This window comes from Talpa europaea, assembly GCF_964194135.1.
Source record: "Talpa europaea genome assembly, chromosome: 16".
Taxonomy (NCBI): domain Eukaryota; kingdom Metazoa; phylum Chordata; class Mammalia; order Eulipotyphla; family Talpidae; genus Talpa; species Talpa europaea.
In genome coordinates, this window is record NC_140084.1 from 41,494,834 (window position 1) to 41,521,082 (window position 26,249).

A 26,249-nucleotide genomic window follows, 5' to 3' on the forward strand; every position below is an offset into this window, starting at 1 on the left:
GTGCTCCACCCGGTGGGGGAGGGGTGCTTGGGATTAAGGATTTCTGGGGTCACCTAGACCTGCCCCAATGGGAGCCCAGCTTGTGGGGGCAGGTGGTGACAGGATGGAGGTAGCTGGGATTTCCAGGCCCTTAGACCCTGCAGTCCCCCTGGTCCCTGTGGAGAGCCCTGGGTTGGAGGTGAGGGGGTAAGCATTGGGGTGAAGCCAGAGGGGTGTCAGGGAGGGCTTCCTACAGGAGATGGTGTCTGGGGTAGGTCCTGTAGGGTGAACAGGGATGAACCAGGCAGCCCCTCTTTCCTGCCCCCCACCCCCCAAGACTCCCAGCTGTGGGGAAGACAGAAAGAAAGAAAGAAACAGATTTCACCCAGGGAACTGGGCCAGTGAAGGCTTCTCAGAGGAAGTGAGGTCTGAAGGGAAGGGAGGTGTGACGTGAAGGTGGGGTGGGGCCAGCACACCCCTTATAGATTCTCTCTCTCTGAGCTGCTGCTTCTGTTCTGGAATGGGGGTCCTGAGCAAGCTAGCCTCCAGTTCAGAACTACTGGTTAAGGGCATAGGCATTGGTTCAGATTATCTTTTTGAAAGCCGGGCCCCTGACCTCCCTGCTGGGCACTTAGGGTGGATCACTCAACCTCTCTGGGCCTCACTTTCTTCCCTTAAAAATGGGCCTGATAAGGGGGGATGGGAATCGTATGGGGACTAGAACCAGGATGAAAATGCATACATTGTGGGCCTCCCCGGTGGCGCAGCGGTTGAGCGCTGGGTTGCAAAGCTGCCCGCAACCTCTGCAGCGCCAGTTCGATACCCGGCCGCCAGGCGAGGGTCCCACATGGCGCGCAGACCTCTCCTGCCGCCCGCTGCTCCCCTCAGCAGTGTGCTTTGGTCCTTCTGCCTGTTCTGCTCCCCGCTCTGGCTCTGGTGAATTCTCTCACCCTCCCGTGCTTCTGACTGTACCCAGTGTTTATATGTATAAATAAATAAATAAGTCTTTAAAAAAAAATCTAAAAAAGAAAAGAAAAGAAAATGCATACATTGTGCAAAAATGAAAAATGATGTAAAAAATATATAAAATTAAAAAAGAAGAAATTAATCTTGGAACACAGTACCTCAGCTCCTCACCCGAGTGAGAAATATTCTAGTACAAATAAACTGCAAAGAAATCTTAAAAAAAAAAAAATGGGCCTGATAAAGTGCCTGTCCAGTCAGGGCACTGGTGAGGTCAGTGACTTCATGGGTGTCATTGCTCAGAGAAGGACGTGGCCCAGGCTAGAGTTGAGCCACTTATTTTCTGAAGGTTTGTTGCATCCTGGCAAGACAGAGCCTGTGCACCCCACCTTTCACTCCCCACGCTCCTTCCACATCTCCCAGCCCCATTCACACACCTAGAGTTGATGCTTTCACTGACATCGTCACCATCCTGCCCCCCTCCCCGGCTAGGGTGCAAGTCTCAGATTGGTTCCAGTGGGTGCGTGGGCACCCTCTCCAAGCCCTTGCTGGAATCACAGCCTGGGGGAGGGAGCTGTAGAGAAGGGAGCACAGCCAGCTCCAGATCTCTAGCCACCTGTCAGCCTGTCACCTGTCCACCCATCCTCCCTACCCACCTCCGCCACCACCCAGCCCACCTGTTGTCTCAATCCTGCCTGCCAGCCACTCTTAGCATCTGCTCCGCTCGCCCCAGTCTCCACTGCTTGCCTGGCCCCTGGGCCCCAGCCTGACTCCAGGGTGAGGTGCGCAGGCATGGCCAGCGCTGGTGGGGGCTGACCAAGCCTAGGCAAGGGCTGCGGTTGGAGTTCCCTGCCCAGCCCCGCCTCTTCTGTCCCTCCTGCCTGCCCTGCCCTCCGCCCGCCCTCCTCCCTCCGGGGACTAGAGCCAACTCCAAGCTCAACTCCTGCCAGGGCAGGGCCGCGTCACCACTCTGCTGCCAGAGGCCGGGGCACAGAGCCCAGCCAGCTCTCCTCAGTGGGTGCCCACATCACCCACATCGAGCGTCTTGATCCCCACTCCCTGCTCTCCCAGCTGAAGCCTCCACCCGCCCTCCCCACCGAGGGAAGGGCCCAGGACTGAGGGAAGAGAATGGTGGCGGTGAGCTGGCAAGCTGGCGGCCCACAGGCGGCAGGGGGTGGGGCTGTGCTTGGCGTGGGGGAGGGCTGTCCTGCCGCAGGGCTCCTGGTCACTGGAGCCAGTAGGAGCACGTGTGCGAGGGGCCACACCCTCTTGGGGCCAGAGGCGGTGGCTCTGTTTCTGTGTGTCCCGTGGCAGGTGTCTGCTGGGCTTGCCGGTGTTGGCGCAGGCCCCTGAGCATCAGTGGGCGCGCATTCCCCGGGGGCCAGTCTGCGTGGGCTGGTGCTGAGGTGCCTCCCTGGGGCACTCTGAGTGACCCTGAAGTTGCCGTGGTGGGCCTGGGTGTGCCGTGGGCCCTCACTGTTCCAGAGTGTGGCTCTGGAACCTTGTGGCTAACCCTGTCAGGGAGTGTTCCTCGCGTGCGTAGGGGCTGCTGGGGCGCACCTTTCCAGGTGAGTCTGTGTGGGTCCGCGCATGTGCACTCGTGTGCCTGCGTTTCTAGGTGGGGGCTGAGGTCTGTGTCGTGTGTCTTTGGACTGGGGGTCTCCGTCGGAGTCCCCTTTCTCGGGTGCGTGGGTTGGGTCTTTGCAGTGTGTGGACAGGGGTTCGGGACCTGGCTTCTTCTGGGAGCCATCTGTGGACTGCCTGAGTGTCCGGCCCTTCATTCTGAGGACTCCCTCCCACTGCTTCCCCTGGCACCTGCTGCTGGGCACATGCTGCTGGACCCACATTCTAGAGGCGAAAACTGAGGCTCAGAACAGGATGTTCTCCTCCTGCCCGCCTTGCCGTGTTCCCGGGTGCTGCCGGGTTTGGGGGGCTGCTGCGTGGAGTTTCTGCGTGGCCGTGTGCGTGTGCCTTGGAGCCTGTGCACCTTTGGGTGCTTCTGCGGCTGGTGCTCGTGTGCGTCCATCCCTGGGCTTGGGTTCTAGGGACCTGAGGGGGCTCCGGAGCCTCTTTGCCCCGCCTCCCCTCTTTGCTTCCCACCCTGCCTCAGGAGGAATGAATGAAGTTCAGACTCATTTCCCGGGACCCCGTGGTGGCCGCCCCCACCTTGTGCGTCTCTAGGAGGCGAGGAGCCCAGCAGTGCCCTTATCACTACCCCCAGGTTGCAGTTGGGGACAAGGGGCCAGAGAGGCAGAGTCACCGGTTCAAGGGCACCCAACTTAGGCATGGGGGAGCCGGTCCTTGAGGCCAGGCAGCCTGCCCTTCACCACCACCTGCCTGCCAGGTCCTGGCACAGACGTGGTGTGTGCAGAGTCCTGGCGGGGGGAGGGAAGAGCCGCCTCTGGCTGGAACCTGGACAGCAGGACAGGTCCTCACCCCCAATGGCCAGCCCTGCTTCCCAAGGCCAGGGGATTGGAGGTCCGTGTCTCCTTGTGGGAGTCCCCCACTACGACGACCACCACCACCCCCTCTGCCTTGCCCCATGCCTGTAAGACCGGATATGCTCCCACTTGCTCAGATTCCCAGGGGTGGTCTCCCCGTGGTGGGGAGCCTGAGGACAGGCTCATAGTGGGATGCCACTGTGTAAGGGACACACCAGACTGGTCACTAACTCATCAGTTTAGCCTCAAGACTTGGGCCCAGGTTTCATGGTCAGGCTTCTGAGACTGAGCGGGCTGGGCCTGGGGGCTCTGTCTGCCCTCCCCTCTGCCCTCTTGTCCCCTCAGGGTCCAGATTCATCATTTTGTAATGGCATGTACCACAGATACTTATGGAATGCCTACTGTGTGCCTGACAGCGGTGCAGCAAGGACAAAACAGACAGAGGCCCCTCCTCTCCGGGAGCGGAGAAGCTCGTGGAGGACGGGCAGCAGGGACCTGACAGTCACTGGTCTCTGATGCCCGGAGGTAGGAAATGCCAGAGAAATAAAGAGCAGAGCTGCAAATTTTGTGAGGAGCTCAGAGAAGACATCTCTGAGGCTTTATTTGCATTAAGAACTGAGTATCGGGCCTCCCCGGTGGCGCAGCGGTTGAGCGCTGGGTTGCGAAGCTGCCCGCCTCCGCGGCACCGGTTCGATCCCTGGCTGCTTCCCGGCCACAGGAGGAGGGTCCCACATGGCGCGCAGACCTCTCCTGCCGCCCGCTGCTCCCCTCAGCAGTGTGCTTCGGTCCTTCTGCCTGCTCTGCTCCCCGCTCTGGCTCTGGTGAATTCTCTCACCCTCCCGCGTTTCTGACTGTACCCAGTGCATGTATAAACAAAAAAAAAAAACAAACAAACAAAGAAAAATAAATAAAAAAACATGCCTCTATTTAAAAAAAAAAAAAAAAAAAAAAAGAACTGAGTATCAAGAAAAAGTGAACCAGGCAGCTCTGGGCAGAAGGAATGGTTGGTGCAAAGGCCCTGAGGCTGCAACAGTCTGGATGTGTCCAGGACTATAAAGAAGGCGGCCGTAGCTGGAGTGGAGTGGAGGGAGGGAGGAGCCGAGGCTCTGCAGAGGGCTCGGCCCACCGGGCAGCACCTGTGAAGCCCCATTGGGGAGTTGCATGGACTGGGAAACCCTTGGAGGCTTTCTGTGCTTAACATTTCGTCCAGTTCCCTTTGAACCAAGGCGGTCTTTCCGAGCTTGCTTCTGACCATCGCGGTGAGCTGGCTCTGTCCTTGTTCTTATCTCACAGACCTTTGGGGTCCTCTTTCCACACAGAAGTGTTGGCTGGAGGCAAAGGTGCCAGGAAGCAGGAGGCTGAGGGAGCGTCGACAAGGCCGCTGTGGGTCAGGGTGGGCACTTATGTAGCCCAACGCTGGGAGGCCCTAGGCAGTGACTTCCCCTCTCTGCGCCTCAGTTTCCTGGTTTGGGAAACAGGAAGGAAGAGGATTCTCCACCCACCCACCCACCCACCCGAGGACTGTTTGCAGGGTCAGCGTGGCCTGGTTTGCGTGCCTGGTAAAGGCTTGGGCCAGAGTCAGTGGAAACGTGCGGCCCCCTCCATCCACTTGGCTGCTGCCCAGGGGTGACCTGCTGGGATCCAGCGTGCCCAGCCAAACTGTGGTTCCTGCCTGTGCCCAGCCGCCAACTCCGTGGGGGGCAGCGGGGGACACACCCCTAACTGTGTAGCATGGTAGGTGATGGCTCAGGGCCGGGAGAGAATGGACCGAGTACCAGAATGTGCCAGACGCTGCGGATGTGGTCAAGGGCAAGTCCAGACCAAGCCCGGCTCCTGGGGAGCTCAGGCTACAGCTCTTAAAAAAGAAGTGCTGGTCCTCAGCCTTTGTAGCCAGCCCAGAGCCTGCGGGGTCACCTGCTGGGGTCACCTCCACCACCTCCCTACTCCCTCCCACCCCCTCTCACGGTGGGGGCACATACAGCTGAGGCCACCGCCTGTGCTTCCCTCTCACCGGGGTTAAACAGGGTTCCCGCAAGTGGCCCCATGTCCCCAAATGATCTGCCTGTCACCTTTCTGCTCTCCTGTCACACGCCGCCCCATGCTGTCCCAGCCGCTCTGCGCCTCTCTGCTCTCTGACCGTGTGAAACAACGGAGATGCAACAGTACGTTAAAGGTCAAATTGTCTTCGTGCTGCTCCTGAGTCAGGCAGCAGGTGCTGACCAGATCATTCCAGTTTGCTCAGTTAGGGGTTCCATTTTGGGGGGGACTGAAGTTAGCTATTAAGGCGCTGTTTACATGGGGCTTAGCACAGGGAACTCCATTTGGGGCCTGTTGTCTCTCTTTAACCCCCCATCAAGCTTGTTCCTCAAGACATTTGCGCTGGCCTTTCCCGACACCCAGCGTTCTTCCCCAGGCATCGTGGGCTACCCTTCCCCGGCCCCTCAGATCCCTGCCTGAGTTCCCTTCTCAGCAGGCCTTCCCTGCCCACCTCATGCACAGTTCTGGGCTCCCCTTAGCCTCAAGACTGTTATGATCTCTGCTTTGCTTTTCTCCTCAGCACTGCCCTGACTCACTAGATCTGTTTCTGTTGTGTCTCATTTATGGGCTGTCGCCCTCCCCTAGGATGGGAGCTCCGCAGGCAGGGACATTCCTGGCTGTTCTGGTCGCTACTGTGGCCCTAGCCCTGGGTTTGGCAGAGACCAGCCCTCAGCAGCGTTCGTGGGTAGACATAGGGGTGATGGGTCATTTGTGGGTAGAGCAGATGTTTGCTAGGGAGGGGGCTTGAGCATGTATCCGTCAGAAGTTGAAACCGGGCCCCTTGGGGTGCCTTGGAGGAACTAGGTGTGGAGGCCTGAAGAGAGATTTGAATAGGAGAGTGAGGTCATGTGGGTGGACAGCAGGAGCTGAGAAGGTGTGGGGGGAGTGGCGAGGGGTGTTGGGTCAGCCAGACGCCTCCTATAGGGCAAGAAGGTTAGCCAGACTCCCCCTCCATCATCAGGCACAGTCCAAGGAGGTGGAGGTAAACTGAGGCAGGGAGGGGACTTCAATAGCTGGGAGGTGAGGTTGATGGCATAAGCGCCAGCAGAGCCAGCGGCAGGAGCCTGGCGTGTGGCCGGGGACACATGCCCGCCGTAACCCTTGCTGGCCGAGAGTTCCATGGTGGCGAGTATGAAAGGCCTCTGGCCCCGTCTTCGGGTCCCTGGCTCCAGCTGTGTCGCAGGCACCTCTGCCATCCGCCTGGACTGTTCCCTTGGCAGGCCACTGTTTTCTCTCGTGGATCGGCAGAGGCTAGACAAGTGAGCGCAGGACTGACTGGAAAATCTGAAGCTTTAGCCGGGACAGGTTGGAAACTGCCTGTCCCATATATTAAATAATTCAAAAGGTGTCCTTTTTTTTTTTTTTTTTAAATGGAAACAAATGCTTTCGAGTCGGATGCAGATGGCCTGCTTTGGGGATGTAACTCGGAGGTGTCTGTATCCCAACTGGTGGCTGCCGGCTGTGTGCTGTCTCTCTGGGGTCACTGTTCACCCCCTTCCAGTGTTTCCCCCCAGTTTCCATAAGAACCCCCCCGGGCTCCCAGGTGCTGGGCAGTGGCTGAGCGTAGCAGCTGCAGGTGTCCTGGCTCTGCGCCAATATCCCTGAGTGCCTGCCGTGGGCCATGCCATGGACATTAGGGTCTGGGGGGAGGGAGGGACCTGCTAATGTGTGCCCGGCCCCGCCCTGGCTCTGCTGCCATTCTCGTGGGAGAGGTAGACACTGAGGAGCTAACACACCTAGACAGGCTCACCTCCGTGATCCTACGGGTTCAAGTCCAGGCCACCCCGATAAAGTCCACACGGCAGCACAGCGTGCCATGCGACACCCTCACTGCTTTCCCGTGCATGTGAAGCTACACTGAGTGCACATGGCAGTCAGCTGGGAGCGCAGGGGCGTTGTGTCCAAAAGGCACTGTATATACTTGGATTAAACACGGCAGACAGGAGGTGAGCGCGTGCTACGGGGGAAAGGTGCCAACGACCTGCACTGCTGGGCTGCCACAGATCTGTACTTGTTAAGGCACAGAAACAAGCCTGCAGAGTCTGTGAGGTGCGGGGAAGCAAGGCATGTCTATGGTGCCATGGTGCAGAAGGGGCGTAGGGAGGGGCTGGACAGGAGCAGAGAGGATGGAGGCAGGAGGAAGCCCCATGGACATCGGTGAGAGGAGAGTTCCAGCAGGTGGGGCTACAGCCAGTGCAGAGGCCCTGAAGTGGGGCCATATCTAGGGTTTGAAAGCCAAGCGCGAGGCCCGTGTGAGAGAGGGGCGGAGGACAGAGATGCAACAGGCAGGCAACAGGCAGGCGGTGACGGGCCTGGTGGGCCACTGGGGCAATCTTGGGCAGCAGCAAAGGCCTTAGGATATAAACCCTGGAGTGGATTGGATACTCTTCCTGGCCCAGCTCTATTTGGTGTCCTTTGGTGAGCCTTTGGCGCACTTTGGTGAACCTCAGTTTCCACATCTGCAAAACAGGCGTGAGAAGGCCCATTCCACTGAAGCCATAGGGAGTGACTCAGCATTGGAACCCTGGGGTCCCCTCAAGGAGGTGGCGGCATTGGTGGCGGCGGTCAGTACTGGGGGTGAGCCGCATTTGTGGAGCGGAGTGGTGTTTGTGTATCTTTTCCACTGCAGACAGTCACGTCAAAGGCTGTGGAGGTGGATAAGGAGCCACTGCGGAGGGCGGGGGCCCACTCCGTGCTGCCTCCTGCCTCCCTGAGGCTGGGACAGATTGGACAGAAGGTGAGGACCCCAGGAGGAGGCAGGGCAGGAGGAAGGGCAAGGTCTGGGTGTGGACAAAGAGATGGTAAGACAGGGTAGAAAGCAGGAGGCCAGGACTGGCCTTGGGGTGACAAGGATGACAACACAGTCGCCCCGCTGCTGCATGAAGGACTTTGGGCCACAACTCCCTGGTTCGAATCCTGAGTGCCCTGGATAAGGGGTTCCCCCCTCTGGGCCTCAGTCTCCCCGTGTGTGAATTGGGGTAATGAGAGCACCTGTTTCACAAGTGATGGTGAGGGAAAGCTGGGCTCAGACGCGGGCACCGTCAGGGCCCGGTACACACGACTCTCCAAGGACGCGGCTCTCAGCCTCCCTGGCTCTGCCACAGGCCCGGCGTCTCCCAGCCACCCTGCTACCAGGCTGTGTGAGCTGGGCAGGTAGGGTACCCTCTCTGCCTCCTTTTCCTTGTCCACACACGTCCTGTCACTGCCCTTTCCTCCTGGGTCAGGTGTGCGGATCCAGTGAGGGGCTCTGGGTGGCGTACTCGGAAGAGGGTCGCCGCGCATTAGGGCGCAGGAAGTGTGGCCTGTGACTGGGCACCCGGCCATCCTGCGCGTCGCCTTGCTGTGTGGAGGCCACGGGCCGGCTCTGGACGCCCTGGCTCCTCTCACTGCTGCCGAGGACTCCAGGGAGCAAGTGCCGCGCCCGCCCTCGCACCAGAGAAGGAAACCGAGGCCCAGAGTGGCAGAGTGGTGCCCTGAGCTTCCCGGCGGGGCTGTCTTTCTCCCCCTCCGGGATGCAGAAAGTGAGGTGGCACTGGGAGGGGCGGCAGGGTTGCCTTCCGGCCCTGGGCTCTCTGGCTCCCAAGTTCTGGGCCTGCCTGGGAACCTCGGCTCCTCTCCGCCCTGCCCCCTGCCTGCCCAGGCGCCTTCCTTTTGGAGCAGCTCCTCTCCCTTCCCCTCTGCGGCCCCCAGGAGGAGCCTAGGGCCTTGGTGGGAAAGGGCGCCGGCTGGGGCTTGGGAGCTGCCCCAGGGCGGGGCGCCCGCCTGATCATTTATAAACATGGTCAGTTCCTCTGTTTGTCCTGCCCGCCATGCAGTGCCCAGAGGGAAGGGGCGGCCCCCGCAGATATCCGGAGGTGTGCCCCTCCACCCCCTCCCCTGCAGGGACCCGGTGCTGGCAACTCTGCAGAGGTATCTAGGGGGCTTATGGGTGGGAGTTCTGGGTCCGCTGCCCCATCTTTAGGCTGCCTCCCGCCCGCACCATCTTAACCTGGAGCTCCCCCCTACCCCGGCCTGCCTCTCTCCTGGGGTCTGGAGGCTCCCTTGGTGCCCCCCCCCCCTTGGGAAGGAGTTTGGGTAGAACTGAGTGGGAGGAATGAGGCTGAGCCCTGGCCAAGGGGTTCATCTGGGAGGACACGGGCTCAGATCTAGGGTGACAGATCAGGGAAGATGGGGTTTGGGGGCGTAGGGTGAGACAGATGCGAGGGCATGGAGAAAACAGGAACAGGGTAGGGCAGAACTGACAGTGCAGCCAGCCAGCTGCGGGAGTCTGGGAGGGAGGGAGGGGGGAAGGGAACATTCAGGGGACTGAAATGGGGCACAGACACCGAGGGGGCCTCTGGCTTGGTTGGGGTCAGAAAAGAGGCAGAGACAACAGGGCCTTCCAGTAGCCAGGGTCCAGGACGTCCTCTGGGGGAGCCCTCGCCAGCTTGAGCCGGACCTGGCTCTGGCCACCTGCTGGCCGAGAGGCCTGGACCAGTTGAGACAGGTTGGCTCTAAGTCCCCGCCCGCCTCCCACTGGGCTCCTGTTGCCAGACCGGTTCTCCTGGACGGCTGCCCACTACGGTCCTGCCTCTGGGCCAGCCCCCTGCTCCTCGGCCTCCCTTCTGAGCTGCTCCCACCGGAAAGGAGTCTGGATGGAGAAGCGGGGGCTGGAGGGGCCACATCCCAGACGCGCCTGTGAGCATCCTTGCTAGGTGGGGCTCGCCCTGTGCCGCTGGGTACGGTGCCAGGCGCTGGGAGCCAGCCGTGAACCAGACAGAAACCTCCACCCTGCGTTTGCCCGACCGCCCTTCAGTCTCGTCCCTCCCTCACCCGTCCCTCCAGGCTGGGCCTGGCGCTCCCTCACGGCCTAGGGCCAGGGCTGTCTGCCCCTCTGGACTGGCCGCCCCAGGGGCCAGAGGCTGCCTGGGCTACTTCTCTGTCCCCGCCACCCGCACAGACTAGGCACCTAGGAGTGCGTGAGTACTGACGGCGGGTTTTCTCTGTTTTACAGATGAGTGACCCGAAGCCCCTCGAGGAGACGTCACCTGCCCAAGGGCATTTCTAGCATAGCCAGCATCAGACCAGGTCTGTGGGACTCAAGGCCTGGGGGGGGGGGGGCAGGGATGGGGGGCCTGGGCCCTACCAGACACTGCTGGAGGAATCCTACTCATTAGAATGGCAGACTTCCACCGCCCTCCCGCTGTGCCCGGCCAGCTCAGCCCTCCAGCCACCCCGTGGGGGCTGACCAAGGCACAGAGAGGTGAAGGCGCTTTCCCAGGGAGTGAGCAGCAGAGATTTGCTCTCTGGCTGTCTGGCTCCCTGCCCACCCCGTTCCGGCCCTCCCCAGGGACACCGCCGGCAGCGTGGCCCCCCTTCAGCCCCTTTGCTCTGTGACTGACACTCACTGAGTGTCACACTCATCTGTCCTGAGTACCCAGCTAAGACCACAGCCCTCCAGATGGAGTGTGTCCACTAGGGCCTGCTAGGAGTGGCTTTTCCCGAAGTGGCCTCCAGGAGGAGCTGCCCTCCTCAGAGCCTGGGCTCCCTCCGCATCTGTAAAGCAGCCTTAGCATTGGGGCTTCCCCGGGGGGTCACACATGGGACAGGGGCTCAGCAGCCAGCGTTGAAGGCTGCCCTGAAGGTGTGCGGTGTTCCCCGCCCAGCTGCCAGGCTGGGAGATCAGGCAGGCTATGCCAGGCCTTCAGGAACCAGTCACCAACTGTCAGGCTCCATGCTGGGCGTGGGGGGATGGGAAAACCGGACCTGTGGCAATGACACCTAGTGAGGGGGTGGAGCTGCTGCCCTCACAGACGCGAGGGTGAGCTGCATAAGGCCCAGAAGCTAGACATGCTGTGGCGCTGGTGTTGTGGGAGGACAGTCGGGTGTGGGGGCCCTTTTTCTCGGGATAGTCAGGAAGGGACTTACCAGTGGCTGTGGGACTTGGAGGAGGGGAGGCAGCCATGTGTGGAAACTGGGCAAGGTTGTTCGAGGCAGAGGGAACGGCCAGTGCAAAGGCCCTGGGGCATGAAAGCCAGTGCGAGGGAAGGGGTCATGAGAGCAGAGACGTAGTGGGGCCTGGGGTGGGTCACTGGAGGGAGTGGCCACGGGGAGTAGTCAGCTCTCCTCTGCAAGGAGCCACAGGAGGACTCTGAGCAGGGGAGGGAGCTACCAACCCAGGTGTTAGGAGTGTGCCCGACGGGGAGCAGGGGATCCAGGGAGAAAGGAAGCGTGGTGGAGACAGGGACAGTACCAAAGGAGTAGGGAGGAATAGGCAGGTTCTAGTGAGTGTTCCCCTCCTGTAGGCCCGCTGGTGAGAACCCAAGTCTGCGCCCTCACGGTGCTCGGAGCCTCAGCGCCATGTTTGGGAAGAAGAAGAAGCGGGTAGAAATCTCAGCGCCATCCAACTTCGAGCACCGCGTGCATACGGGCTTTGACCAGCATGAGCAGAAGTTCACGGGGCTACCCCGCCAGTGGCAGAGCCTCATCGAGGAGTCAGCTCGCCGGCCCAAGCCCCTCGTTGACCCTGCCTGTATCACCTCCATCCAGCCAGGGGTCCCCAAGGTATGTCCGCACCCTGTTGCTTGCTCTGGACCAGACTGACCAGAGTGACCCAGCCCTTAACCTCACCTGACCCTGCAGCCAGCACCTCCTCACCGACCTCTCCTCTTACTGATCTCCAGACACCCCAACTCTCCACCATATTCCTCACCCTGATGCTGGCCTTTCACTCATCTCTGCAACCAGTGACCCCTCCCTGGCCTCTCCACAGTAGTGCTGGTCGTGAGAGGCCCACACTTAGCCCAGCCCTCTGGTGGTCCCCTCTCCCGGGGCCTCGTGCCTCCTGTCCCCAGCACCATGCCCTTGTCCTGGGGCCTCTACAGTGCCCCCGCTGCAGTGGGGGCGCCGTCCTTACCCAGATGGTGCATGCTGGGCTGGGGGAGGCCAGAGGGGGAGCTGACCCAGCCCAGACCACGACTGGCTTTTTAGAGCTGGTGATACCTGAGCTGAGCTCTGAGGGCCAAGTAGGAGTCATTGAGGCAGGGTAGGGAGGGGCTGTGACCATGAGTGCCCACAGGAAGTGAAGGAGTCGGCCCACATGAAGAATTTGGGGCTGGGAAAGGGTGTTTTTCCTGCCAATTTGAGCAAAATGGCAGAGTTGGGATTTAAACAAGGTCTCTTTGCAAGGCCCATGCTCTTAACTCCTTTCCTGTGTCTGTGGTCCCGGCGCCCAGGCGTGGCCTGTGGGGTGAGGCCACACCCAGCCTATGTGGCCAGCCTGGGAGTGTGGACTTTATCCCACAGGCACTGGGAACCCGGGAGGGTCACTGGCCAGGGAGTGGAGCCTGGGTGGTTCCCAGGGGTGGAGAGGGGCGTGGCAGGCAGCGTGCTCAGCGCCTGAGGCCGGGCCTTGGCTGACTCATCCTCTTCTGGTCAGGAGGTGGGCACAGACAGAAGTGTGCATGCCCTCCCACCAGGGTCTCCATCTGGCTGCCCCCTGAGCTGCCGTGTGTCCCATGCAAGGCGCTTTTGCATACAGCCTGAAAGAGCAGAGACTTTGCATCCAAACCTGTATTTTTGGCTTGTCCTGACTAATCAGCTGAAACTGAGGGGCAGCAGCCTCCCCAGACAAGACGCTGGCTCTCCTGGGCCCTCGAGCCCCACCCAGCCCACACGGCTCCACCCCTGCTGGCTTGCTGGGTAGGCCTCCCTGGCGCGACTGCTGCCATGACCCTGCTTGGCTGCCAGCTTGAACCCTGGTTGTCTGTGTCCACCAGAAGGAGGGCGCCTCTGGTCCTAGTTCTCAGAGAGCTGCCATGTGGCTGGCACTGTCCTGGGCCTCCTGTGGGCACTCATGTTCACAGCCCTTGGCTGGGACTCTCTCCAGTCTTTCCAAGGGCTCCCCTAGCCCACGGGGCCTCTCTGCAGCTCCCAGTCCCACCAGGTGTGTGGCTTGTTTCACTGGGCCCTGGGCCGACAGCAAAGGCCCAGGAGAAGCAGGGGCCAGGCCCCCGTGGCCACCATGACCTGTGGGTGGATTTCATGGGATCCCTGTTTTCTGCACATCAGAGACAGCCCGGGCTCGGTGTCCCTTCATGCCCAGGATTGACAACAGAAGGTGGGACATGGTTCCTGCTCGCACAGCCCTCCCCAGCCCACCTCACTCACTCACTGGCTCAGAAATGTGTACTGAGCACCTGCTGCGCACCAGACGCTGCTGTTCTGGGTGCTGAGATGTAGCAGGAACATTGCTGCAGGGAGCAGACAGCTGTGTGCTCTCTGCAGCTGGTTTTAAATGCTCTAGAGATTAAGAAGGGGGAGGGGAATTGAAGGTGTTAGGGTCTGTGTTTTAGACTTCAGGGGGTCAAAGTGAAGCTAAAGCTTCGTTCTGAGAAACTGAGTTTAGAGCAAATATCGGAAGGAGGGAGGACGGGCAGGAGCAAGCCAGAAGGGGCCATGTTCCAGCCCCACAGCCAGCCAGTGCAGAGGCCCTGTGGTGGGAGCAGGCCCTGTGCGTTTGAACAGCAGTGAGGGGGCCAGGCGCTGAGCGGGAAGCAGGGCAACCTGGCGGCTGCGCCTCAGTGCTCAGGGCGTCAGGGAGGGAAGTCGCAGCGTGACCTGGTTCAGGGTGATGGCTGCGGAGGGTGAGACCTGGCTGATGTGACACTTGACCCACTACCTGGCCCCATTCCTGGTACCCTCTACTTTGGGCCCAGTCCTTTCTGACTCTCCCTGTACCCCACCCTTGGCCTCCAGGGGAACAGAGAGCGTGGTTTGGGGGTTAACCCTGGCAGGCTGCAGGAAAGGAAGTGCCAAGCCAAGCCCTGGCCCCAGCAGCCTTTAATTTGCATCTCTCCAGGGCTGATGATGGGTGGTGTGATCTCTCTTCTCCTTCCCTCCCACCCCAAAGAGCAGAAGAAAGACAGGGGTGGGGGGGGACACGCTTTTCCAGGGGCCATCCAGCCCCAGCATCACCCCATGGCATTTCTTCATTCGTCTCTGTCTTGTCTCTGTGTGTGTGTTATGTTGTTTCGTCCGTCTGTGTCGGCCGCACGTCCTGTGTCCCCCCCTCCTTGCCCCACCCCCACCTGGCCACTGTCCTGGACCCCAGACCATCGTGCGGGGCAGCAAAGGTGCCAAGGACGGGGCCCTCACGCTGTTGCTCGGCGAGTTTGAGAACATGTCGGTGACGCGCTCCAACTCCCTGCGGAGAGAAAGCCCGCCGCCCGCCCGCGCCCGCCAGGAAAACGGGATGTCCGCGGAGCAGGCTGCCGTGGTCAGAGGAGGCCCAGAGAAGGCCGGCGGCCACAACCGGGCCCCTGGCCGCAGCGAGGGGGGCGGTGGCGGTGGTGACCGGCGGCGAGTCGGGCCGGAGAAGAGGCCCAAGTCCTCCAGGGAGGGCGCAGGAGGGCCCCAGGAGTCCTCCCGGGACAAACGCCCAGTCTCAGGGCCTGACGTCGGCACCGCCCAGCCTGCCGGTCTGGCCAGTGGGGCCAAAGTGGTGGCTGGCCGGCCCTTTAACACGTACCCGCGGGCTGACACGGACCACCCGTCCCGGGGCACGCAGGTAACCGATCTCCCTGACCAGGACCCGCACTGCCCGCTCGCCCAAGACTTTCCTCAGCTCCACCCACCACCTCCACCCTGTTCCCCGCCCACTGTCCATCTCCATCCTACCCACCGTGTGTCTGTCCCACAGCCGGGGCCCCTCCTGCTCAAGCAGCCGAGCTGGCCCCCCGCCCCGCCACTGACAGTCACCTCTGTTTTCTGTTGCAGGGGGAGCCTCACAACATGACCCCCAATGGGCCATCCGCAGGGAGCCTGGCTGTCCCCCAGTCTTCCTCCTCCCGGCCCCCCACCCGAGCCCGCGGCCCCCCCAGCCCTGGAGTGCTGGGTCCCCACGCCTCTGAGCCCCAGTTGGCCCCTCCAGCCCGCATCCTCACCGCCCCCGCCGGCCCCCCTGCCCCTGGCCCTCCCGGCCCCCGCTCACCACAGCGGGAACCCCAGCGAGTGTCGCACGAGCAGTTCCGGGCGGCCCTGCAGCTGGTGGTGGACCCCGGTGACCCCCGCTCCTACCTGGACAACTTCATCAAGATCGGCGAGGGCTCCACCGGCATCGTGTGCATCGCCACCGTGCGCAGCTCGGGCAGGCTGGTGGCCGTCAAGAAGATGGACCTGCGCAAGCAGCAGAGGCGCGAGCTGCTCTTCAACGAGGTGCGCCCCATACACCTCCCCTCACCCCCGCCTCGGCCTCCGCTGTCCCTCCACCAGATTCTGGCCCGTTGGGCCGGGGACAGGAAAGAGCACTTCAGGGCTGGGGTTCCCAAGGCTGGTCCTCACACCAGGCGGTCTCTCTGTCCCCGAGTGACCCAGGGCCACATCTCTGTCCAGCAAATCGGCCCTCATTCCCTTCATCCCCGCCCTGTGCCTGTCACCCCATCACGTATCCCAAACCCACCTCCCCTCTGGGTTCCTGTCTCACAGATGCCCCACCAGCCCAGCCCAGAGCCGCGGACCCTCCCTGAGCCTCACGCCAGCCTGTCAATTCTTCTTGCCTGGGCAGCCCTGGCCGCCCCTCTGAGATCCCCAGTGGCAGCCAGGAGAGTGCCTTGCTGGCCTCCCACACCCCCCTTGACTCGTCCCTACAGCGCCCCCTGGTGCCTTCGGATAAAGGCCAGGCCCCTGGGTTCTGTCCACCCTGATTTTGGCTCTCAGCAGCTTCTCTGCTGGATGCAGGCCATAGAGGCCAACTCCCTCACTGTCCGGAGGGGAATACCTGTAGAGAGCCCCCTCCAGACACAGGAATCCTGGGAGGATGTCACTCCTGAGGGCCAGACTCTGGCTCGTGCCTCCCAGTCTCAGCACTCAATTGCACCCCAGAGCTCACACCCTGTCCCCCAATATTATAGTTCTCCAGCTGCCCCATGAACTTCTAACATGGGCCTGAGGGCCTTGCTAGACCTTCCTGCCCAGGGAACCCTCCTTCCCACACCTGCTCTAGGCCTGGCTACTGCTGGCCTGATCCCCGCCCTGTGCTTAGACACGCCTTCCCAACACCCGTCCAGCCCCAGGACCACTCAGAGACCAGCTCAGGGCTGGCCAGAGTTCAGGATCAGAAGATGTGTGTGCCTGGGGTGGGGAGCACTCCCAGATGGGAGGTGTCAGGCCTTGCGCCATCTTTGAGGTCTGTTGGCTTTGGCAGTGCAGTGGGGGAGGCCATCCAGGACGGCAGTCAGCAGGAGTGGGGGGAGTGGAGGTGCCCCTGGTAAGCCGTGTGGCGGGGCCCAGGCCCGGAGGAGGGCGGCTGGCGCTCCCCGTCCTCGTCCACACTGACCGGCCTGTGCGCAGGTGGTGATCATGAGGGACTACCAGCACGAGAATGTGGTGGAGATGTACAACAGCTACCTGGTGGGCGACGAGCTCTGGGTGGTGATGGAGTTCCTGGAGGGAGGTGCCCTCACTGACATCGTTACCCACACCAGGTACTTCAGCAGCCGGACCCCCAGGCTCCTCCAACCAACTGACAGGATAAAGCCCCCTCCAGCCCCCCAGAAGGGGACTGTGTCCCCCTCAAGCCCCAGGGGCAAGGCCTTGTGCCCTTCAGATACCCAGAGTGGGTTTGTCCCCCTCAAACACTCAGGGGCGGGACTGTGTTCCCCAGGGCGGGGCTGTCCCCCAGGGCCCAGGGCGACGCCTCTACCTGGTACCCCGCAGGATGAACGAGGAGCAGATTGCCGCCGTGTGCCTGGCGGTGCTGCAGGCCCTGTCCGTGCTGCACGCCCAGGGCGTCATCCACCGGGACATCAAGAGCGACTCCATCCTGCTTACCCACGATGGCAGGGTGAGATGTGGGGTAACTTGGGTGCCGCTCCAGCCTCCCCTCTGCTGCTAGACTCTGACCCCCAATTCAGTGGCTTGGGGAGCTGTAGGTTTTTGTTTCCCACACCACAGTCCAGAGTCAGGTCCAGGTCAGTGGGGGCCACTCACCCAGTCACTGGGTAGCCCAGCTGTGGGGGCGCTGCTCCCGGCACAGCACACTGGGAGCCCTGGGCCCAGCATCGGGCGAGGGCACCTGGGCACCGGCCGCAGCTCTGGCCACACGCTTCCCTCCGTGACGCCTGCTTCTGGTGACCGCCCGAGTGGGCCGTGGGCTCCGCTCCTGTCTCTGTCTTCTCGACTGAAGCCTCACGTGCCCAGAACCTGCATTTGTGTTCCAGAAGTCGACAGGATTTTTAGTGTGGGGGGGTCCCTTGACTCTCACCAAATTCTGCCCCCTCCGAATGCCAGCTCCATGAGCAGGGTTCTGTGGCCAGCTCCCCGGGGCCCGGCGCATGGCGAGTCCTCAGTCACTGGGCAGGAGGCGTCCTCCGCGCCCAGCCCCTGTCCCCCCAGAGTCCTCGACCGCAGTGCATGAGCACGGTCTCCCCAGTAATCGTTGGGTCTGTGACGCCCCCACTTTGCCTGGTTCTCACAGCTCCTCAGCTCTGAGTCCCAGCGGTCTGGGACCCTACGTATCTTTGCAGTCAGCCCGTTTCTCCTTTGCCTCCACCGCCGTCGCCCAAGTCCATGTCACCACCATCTCTCTGTTTTTTAATGAATCAAATGCCTTTATTTCCCTGATATCTAGATCTAGGGTAGAAGTTTATTCTTCCCCACCACTACCCCTTGTGCCCCTTTCACCCTCTCCCTCCCTCCCTTTTACCTTAGAAGCCTCATCTCACCAAATTCTTGTTGGGGTTCACCCGCTCCTCCTCAGGAAAGTTAAGTCAGCAGGTACAGAGAGGGGCTCTGTTTCACTGGGGGCTCGTGAGCTCTTCAAGGTGACTCAACTATGTTTGGGGGGCACCCGTGAGCACGTGGGATCATGTGCGCTCCTGCAGCTGAGCTACCTCAGGGTGGAGGGGCAGGGAGATCCAGAGCTAGAATCCAAAAGGGGCCCACGGTTCCAAAAAGGTATAACTCCTTGGTTCTGGCCAGAGGGGCCTTGTGCCCTCCAGAGACTCAGGATGGCTTTGTCCCCTTCAGACACTCAGGGTGGCGTTGTGTCCCCTGACATCTGTCACCTGACGCGCATCCTCCATGGCCCAGGGAGCCAGCCCTAGCCTAACCCTGCCCAGCCTGTGGTCCCTCCAGAACGCGGCCCCTTCCCCCAGGATCTCTGGAGCAGTCCTGTCAAGAAGGCGTTTGGTGTGGTCTTGGGGGGTGACATGCCCGAGGGCCCCTGCCAGGAGGTGATGGAGCTCCAGGTAGTTTGAGTGTGACCTCTGGGCTGCACAGTGGCAACCCAGCATGTCCAAAGCCAAGGACTTAAATGGGTGGACGCCTCTGCTGCCTGCTCCCTCCCCCTGCCCACAGGCACCTCTGACCCTGCTGCCTGCACCCTCCCCCAGGTGAAGCTGTCAGACTTTGGGTTCTGCGCCCAGGTGAGCAAGGAGGTGCCCCGGAGGAAGTCACTGGTCGGCACGCCCTACTGGATGGCCCCAGAGCTCATCTCCCGCCTCCCGTATGGGCCAGAGGTGAGCCAGGGGCAGCCCTGCCCTGAGGGCAGGGGCAACTCGAGTACTGGGGGGCTCAGCAAGGGGAATGGGGTACCAGGGACCACTCTGTGGGCGAGGAAGAGGAACAGTGTGCACGCAGTCACTGCTCCGTTCTGGTGGTAGTTCTGAGCCGGGCCAGCGCTCCGCGAGAGGAACAGAGAGCAGGCCCAGCACAGATGCCCTGGACCTGGTGTGGATGTCACAGACTGGCAGGCTCCCGGCCCGTGCAGCTGATGGTGTTCCCACAGAAGCGTTTTGAAAATGGGGACAGGCACAAAACCCCCACTTCTGTACTCTGTTGGAAAACCAGGAGATCTGACCACCTGGAGGCCAAATTCCTACCGCACATTGGGCGGTGTCGGAGCCTGTGCTTCAGGAAAGGGCGAGGAGGGTGGGGTCTGTGGCAGCGTGGGCGCCGGGGTGTTCCGGCCCCAGGGCCTCCAGAGCTGAGAGCCGGCCTCCCCAGGCTTGCCCGCCCTGGGCCCTAAGCAGCTCAGCCTCACTGCCCCTCTCCCACCACAGGTGGACATCTGGTCTCTGGGGGTGATGGTGATCGAGATGGTGGATGGGGAGCCCCCCTACTTCAATGAGCCCCCTCTCAAAGCCATGAAGATGATTCGGGACAACCTGCCACCCCGACTGAAGAACCTGCACAAGGTGCGCCCCTGCGGGCAGCTGGTGTGAGGGAAACAACACACATTAGGCAGGGTGCTGGGTGCCATCCGGCCTGGCACCCCGGCAGAGCACAAGGCATAGGCAGGAATGGGGTGTTGATGGCTCTTCCCCCTACCACCCAGCCTCAAGTGTCTGTAAACAGGGCCTTGTGCCCGCAGCCTCCCCCAGAGGTGGTGCTTATGCTGCCAGGCCATCCACACGCACATCGCAGGTCCAGGAAAGGGCCTTCCTGGAGGAAGGGTTTCCCGGTGAGAAAGGGCTGCTCAAGGCCACGGTGCCGCCAGCTCCTCGCAGACCTGAACATGCGCGGGCAGCCAGACCCGCAGCCGGGCTCCAGGCAGACCCGCCGTCCCAGCCTGGGCAGCGGATGCGCCTTCTGACAGAGGAGCAAACGGGCTGGCACTCAGCCCAGAGCCGGCACTCGGTCCTGACCCCACCACCCCCACAGGTGTCGCCATCCCTGAAGGGCTTCCTGGACCGCCTGCTGGTGCGCGACCCGGCGCAACGGGCCACGGCGGCCGAGCTGCTGAAGCACCCGTTCCTGGCCAAAGCAGGCCCGCCCGCCAGCATCGTGCCCCTCATGCGCCAGAACCGCACCAGATGAGCCCAGCGCCCATCCTGAACCAAAGAGCCCCTGGGGTCACCCTCGCCCTGCCGGAGGCCAGTAGGAGGCCCCCACCCCCACCACACTCCGTGTGGCACCACCCTCCCTGCTGGGGGCCTGTGGACCCTACTACTGAACTCCGGGCTTGACCTTGTGACTGAAACACAAGGACTCATGGGAGCAAGTGAGGCTCCCGGGACCCCCACCCTCCGGAGAGGCCAGCTCCTGTGTTTTCTGTCTCCAGAAAGGGCAGGAGGTCCTCCCGTCACTGGAAATCCGCGTGGGGCCACCCGGGGCCAAGAGAACACTACGAAAGAGATTGTGTGCGTGTGTCCCCGCCTGTGTGTGTGTGTGCGTGAGCCTGTGCGTGAGCCCGCGCGGAAGATCCAGCTCCCTTATCCTCCCGTTTGCAAGTGGGTGTCTCTGCGACCTTACCTAATGACAGCCCCCCTCCCCCCTGAGCCATTGTGGGGGTCAATCATGAATGTCTGAAGAGTGGCCTTTTCCCTTAGCCTGTACCCCCTTTCTGTGGCTGGATGGGGACACAGGTGTTGGGGCTCCCCACCCACCCCCCAGCCTCTACAGAAAATGACTACTGCACCTGGACAGCCTCCTCTTTTCTAGAAGTCTATTTATATTGTCATTTTGTAACACTCGAGCCTCTGTCCTCACTGGGGGACAGATGGTCCCTGCCGGGCAGGGTGGCACCAGGGACAGAGCCACTGGTTGAAGAATCAGGTTCCTGCCCCCTCGGTGTGGCCCCGCCCTCCCCTCCCTCAAGTTAGTTTTACAATTAAAACATTTTCTTGTTTTGTGTGTGTGCTGTGTGTAGAGGCCCCTGTCCCAGCCATCTGGGGGTGAGAATTAGGGGCAAGAGGCCTAGGGTTGGGCAAGTGAGTCCTGACTTACTGCGGGACTCCAGCCTGCTTAGGACTGGTGCCGATGTGGGGGGTCCCTGGGGGAGTTCAGATCCAGCCAGTCACACCTCACCTGTGGGCAGGAAGAGGCCGCCTCGGCTTGGAGAGAGCCAGCCCAGCAGCGCCCACGCGGCCCGACCACCAGTTGACCACAGTGGGCTCCAGCGGCAGTGGCTTATCTTGGGTGCAGTCCGTGGGGAGAAGCTGCCCTGGGGAGTGGATATTGATGAATTGGCCATGTGGCACACTAGCCGGGGGGCTCTTCAGGGCCCAGCTGGGGAGGTGGTCCGCGCCCCCTGGCCTGGTGTGCAGCAGGAGGTGCGTGGGAGGCACAGGGATCTGGATGGAGATTCAGACTTGAGCCTGCCGGGTCGAGCATCCGCCTGTACCTGAACCTCTGAGCGCATTCGAGGCCTGGGTGAAGGGGCCACATCTCAGATAATACATGCTAACGTCGGCTTAAAGAGAAACGGAAAACCAGGGAGACCCAAATGACCCCCCAACAAAAAGCTCTGAGCTTGACTTCCACAGACCGAAGGATCGCGGGATTCCTCCCTTGTACAGATTGCTCAAGGTGATAGGAAAATGGAGCCACCGACTCGCTTTTCGGAGCCCACGCCTCCAGGCCGGATGCGCAGTGACAGCCAGCGCTCCACAGCGACTGGGCTGTTGGTGTTGCCTTCAGTCACCGTCACACCCCTTTGGGAGTGCCCCTCCCGCAGCTGCTGCCCTCACAGAAGGGCTTCCCCGGGGACCAAACCCTCAGGTTGTTTCAAACAAGAGACTTGATCCCTGGGTTGGTTTCTGAGGCGGCAAGGTCGTAGGAGCCAGAGGCTGGGGACGCGGACAGAAGTGATGACAGGAGGCAGCCTCTCCCCAGGGGCTGGTCAGTGGCAGTGGCACTGCTGCCTGAGTGCCCAAGTCCACCAGCTCTGCTGCGGGCCGGCAGAGGGGCTTCCTCCAGCCTCACCCAGGACGCCCCCTTGATGGCCAACGCTGGCAGGACTTGAGGGTCGCAGCTGGCCAGGGAGCCCGGGCCTGGAGGTGCTTCAGGCTCCCAGCCTCCGTGGCAGCTCTAGGGTGAGTGTGGCAGGGCAGCTGCACCCAGGGAGGTGGCACCAGAGGATGCGCTCCACCCGGAGCTCGTGCACCAGCTGGGTGCTCCGCGGTGACTGCCGGCTCCCCGGCAGCAGGAGGTGTTGGGGCGGGGGGCCTGAGCTGCAGAGCCACAGCAAGTGCTTCCAGAGACCGCACTGCACAGGTCCGGCGGGGCTTCTCCCCATGCGGAGCCAGGATTGCAGCAGCCCTGGTGACTGGCCGGAAATGCAAATCCCCAGGCCCCAGCCCAGGCAGGTTCAAACCCTGGGGAAGTCCCTGTGAGCTGGAGTTTAGCAAGCTTCCAGGTGAGTCTAATGCTGCCTTTATCTCCATGGTCGCCCTCGTGTAGAAGGCCGAGGAATGTGGGAGGCTGCCCTTCCCCGTCAGCAGGGACCCAGCCTCCTTCCATCTTGCTTTGAGGACTCTGGCCCCCACCACGTGGCCCAAGGGATTTGCCGCCTCCACTAGACAAGGATGGGACTCGAGGCACCGCCCTTCCTTGTAAGGGCCTGACCCAGAGGTTGCGCCATTGCCTCATTGGCCAGAGCTCAGTGATGTGGCCACACCCAGCAGCAAGGGAGGTTGGGAAATATCTTTATTATGGGTGACTGAAAAGTCTAGCTAAAAATTCTGCTCCTATAGAATCATGGTTCTCCACCCCTGCTGTTCACTGGAGTCACCGGCTTTTCCCAGGATATTCTGACTGAAAGGCAACGAGCAGAGACCCAGAGGCCGGCCCAAGCACATGCAGAAGCTTAATAGATGGCGAGGACGGCGCCACAGAGCAGCGGCGTGAAATAGGTTGTTTAATAATGGCGCTGGGGAAATTGGTTCCTTTTACTGAGAAAATGAAACTGAATCCCACGTGTGACCTCAACAAAAGGGAGCCCTCGATCTGTGCTGGCCAGGGCAGTTGCCAGTAGGTACGTACGGTTATTTAAATTAAAATCAAAAGTAAAGGTCCTGCGGTTGCACTGGCTGCATCTCCTGCAGTCAGCTGCCACCCTGGGCCCTTGGCTACCAGAAAGATGTGAAACCTTCCCTTTCTTCCAGCTCTGCCAGGCAGCGTTTCTCTCAATGGATTAAAAATGACTGTGGGGGCCTCCCTGACAGCGTGGGGCTTAAAGTCTCAGTGCTGAGTTTGACCCCTGGCCAGGGAGCTACCCACATGGCACAGCAGACCTCTCCTGTCGCGCCCGCTGCTCCCCTCAGCAGTGTATTTCAGTAGATCTGCCTGTTCTGCTCCCCACTCTCTGGTGGATCCTCTCACCCTCTGCACCTCTGGCCCACACCCCCAGTTCTTGTATGCATAAATAAACAAAAATAGGGCCTCCCCAGTGGCGCAGCAGTTGAGCGCTGGGTTGCAAGGCTGCCCGCGGCCTCTGAGGCGCGGGTTCGATCCGGCTGCTCCCCGGCCACCGGAGGAGGGTCCCACATGGCACGCAGACCTCTCCTGCCGACCGCTGCTCCCCTCAGCAGTGTACTTCGGTCCTTCTGCCTGCTCTGCTCCCCGCTCTGGCTCTGGTGAATTCTCTCACCCTCCCGCGCTTCTGACTGTACCCAGTGCATGTATAAACAAATAAATAAAAATAAAAAATAAATAAAAATACATGCCTCTAAAATAAATAAATAAATAAATAAACAAAAATAAATATTTAAAAAAATAAAAATGACTGAAAAGAAAGATAAGCTGCTAGCTTGATAGAAGAAAGTGCTTGATGACCTAGAGGGCAGAGAAGGGCTTTTTTTTTTTTTTAAAGATTTTATTTATGCAAGAACAGGGGTACAGTCAGAGGCGCAGGAGGGTGAAAGAATTCACCAGAGACAGAGTAGGGAACAGAACAGGCAGATGGACCGAGGACACTGCTGAGGGGAGCAGCAGGCGAGGCAGGAGAGGTCTGCCGTGCCATGTGGGTATCGCCCTGGCTGGCTGGGAATTGAACCTGTGCTGCAGAGGCTGCGGACAACTTCACAGCGCAGTGCTCAACCCACTGCACCATGAGGGAGGCCCCAGAGAAGGACTTCTCAAAACCCCAAAACTATAAAGAAAGAAAATTATATGAAAACTTGTTTTTGAATAAGGCCATCATGGGCAAATGTCATAGATTTCAGAATGGGAGAACATATTCGGAAAGTGAAGCACCAATGAGTTGGTTGGTTTTTTTTTTTTTAATTATTTATTTATGCAAGCACTAGGGGTACAGTCAGAAGCGCGGGAGGGTGAGAGAATTCATCAGAGCCAAAGTGGGGAGCAGAGCAGGCAGAAGGACCGAAGTACACTGCTGAGGGGAGCAGCGCGGCAGGGGAGGTCTGCGCGCCATGTGGGACCCTCCTCCGGTGGCCGGGGAGCAGCTGGGGATGGAACCGGCGCCGCAGAGGCCGCGGGCAGCTTCGCAACCCAGCGCTCAACCGCTGCGTCACGGGGGAGGCCCTGGTTTGTTTTTTTTTAAAGCAGAAAAAGAGCAACTCTAACAGGAAAATGGTTTTAAATAGGTGACGTACAGAAGGAAAAGCCCCGGAGGCAACGGGTGAGCACGGCCTGCCAGCTCGGAAATTCCGCGGCGCTGTCATCTCGGCACTGAGTCTGGTCCAAATCCTAAGCCTGACTCAGTGAGGTGACTTCCTGTGCACGTGTTCCTCCCAATAATTTCGCACCAGGGCGACTTCCCAAGAAGTGCTCACTCGGGACCACGAGGGCGCCTGCATGGGGTGCTCACAGCTGAGGTGTTCATTTTTTGTATATTTTAGGACAGCCTTGTTAGGAAATGGAGAAAGAAAAAGACAAGCATCTGCGTGGTCACAGGTGGGTAGGAGCTGCCGCTGCTGCTTTGCAGAGGGAAAAGTTTTGTGAGAAACACACAGGCGGCCGGCTCGGCTGCTGTGCTGGGGTGTCTGTGCGGGAGGCCCCGGGAGCCACGGCTCCCACGCCCTCCTTTCCTTCACAGACTCGGAGATGTGGTCCTTGGAGTGGCTGCCAGGGCCCCACAGCCTAGGAGGCAGCCAGGGCCTCCAGCCAGGAGCCAGCAGTAAGCAGAGCGGAGGGGTTGGGAGGCGGGGGCGGGGGGGGGGTGGTGAGGGGTGGTGCAGCCACGGCCAGTGCAGCTTCATGTGCCTGTGGAGGGGGAGCCAACCCGTGACACCTGGAAAAAGGAGACTGAAGCACTGTGACGCCAACCCAGGTGTGTGCATGACAGATGGTGGTCAGGAGCCCCTGGGTGCAGGACCGAGAGACTGTTTTCATAGCAGACCGTATAGGGGAGGGAGGAGACAGGGAATGGGAATGAATGAAGGGACAGGGGCCTGGGGAGGGAGGGTTGAGACCTGTTCAAAAAGCAAAGGCTGTAGATTGGGGCCTGGCCGCAGGTGTTTTCAAAAATTCACTCAGGTCATTCTAACGAGCAGCCAGGCAGGCGGAGAGAGAATGGCAGAGATGTCCACGCTGAGTCTTGGTGACCTCAAGCTTCAACGCCTGCCAACTCCCCACAGCTGAAGAGAAGGGCCCGCTCACAGCTGCCTTCACCTCACAGAGTCAGAGATGAGTTCACGGAAGGAGGGGCCTGCCCGGGTCATCCAGCCTGGGAGGGCCAGGCCTCAGTCCCCGGTGGCTCACTGGCCGGCTGGCAGGCTTCTGGCTTGGTGCGGGCGGGGCAGTGTGGGCGCCGGCCTCTCGGAAGGGCAGCTGCCACTCAGGCCTTGCAGGAGATAGCTCCTGTGATGCCAGTGTTCTGGGCTTTTTCCTGGAGAATTACTCACTTTCATGGGAAAGCTCTTGAGGCTTAAAGATGGGCAACTCATTCAGTATCTTGTGGTCCAAGCAAAATCAAGGTCTTGATTAACATAAAAATCTTACTGTGCCGGGGGTTTTACTACAAAAACTCCTACTTTTACCTCATTGGACCAGTAGTAGGTTGGATGCCCCCAGAGCCCACCAAAAGAAAAAAGAGATACGTCCTAAGAAATCTGTGAAGGTGACTTTATTTGGGGCAAGGGTCTTCGCAGGTGTGACTTGGTGAAGGCC

The 26,249-nt window shown here is 60.7% G+C and overlaps 1 protein-coding gene across 2 annotated transcripts; it reads left to right on the plus strand.

The window, feature by feature from the left end:
• Positions 1–11,744: 11,744 nt before the first annotated feature.
• Positions 11,745–20,216, plus strand: PAK4 (p21 (RAC1) activated kinase 4; the record flags this gene model as incomplete). Of its 2 annotated transcripts, XM_084257674.1 has the most annotated exons (8): positions 11,745–11,963; positions 14,512–14,967; positions 15,177–15,614; positions 16,749–16,882; positions 17,115–17,241; positions 18,791–18,916; positions 19,460–19,594; positions 20,061–20,216. In XM_084257674.1, 8 exons carry the CDS (start codon positions 11,760–11,762, stop codon positions 20,214–20,216), a joined length of 1,776 nt encoding a protein of 591 aa, XP_084113800.1. The 2 variants fall into 2 exon arrangements, with proteins under 2 accessions (XP_084113800.1, XP_084113801.1); XM_084257675.1 differs by lacking the exon at positions 14,512–14,967 and having other exon boundaries at positions 11,760–11,963.
• Positions 20,217–26,249: the final 6,033 nt, after the last annotated feature.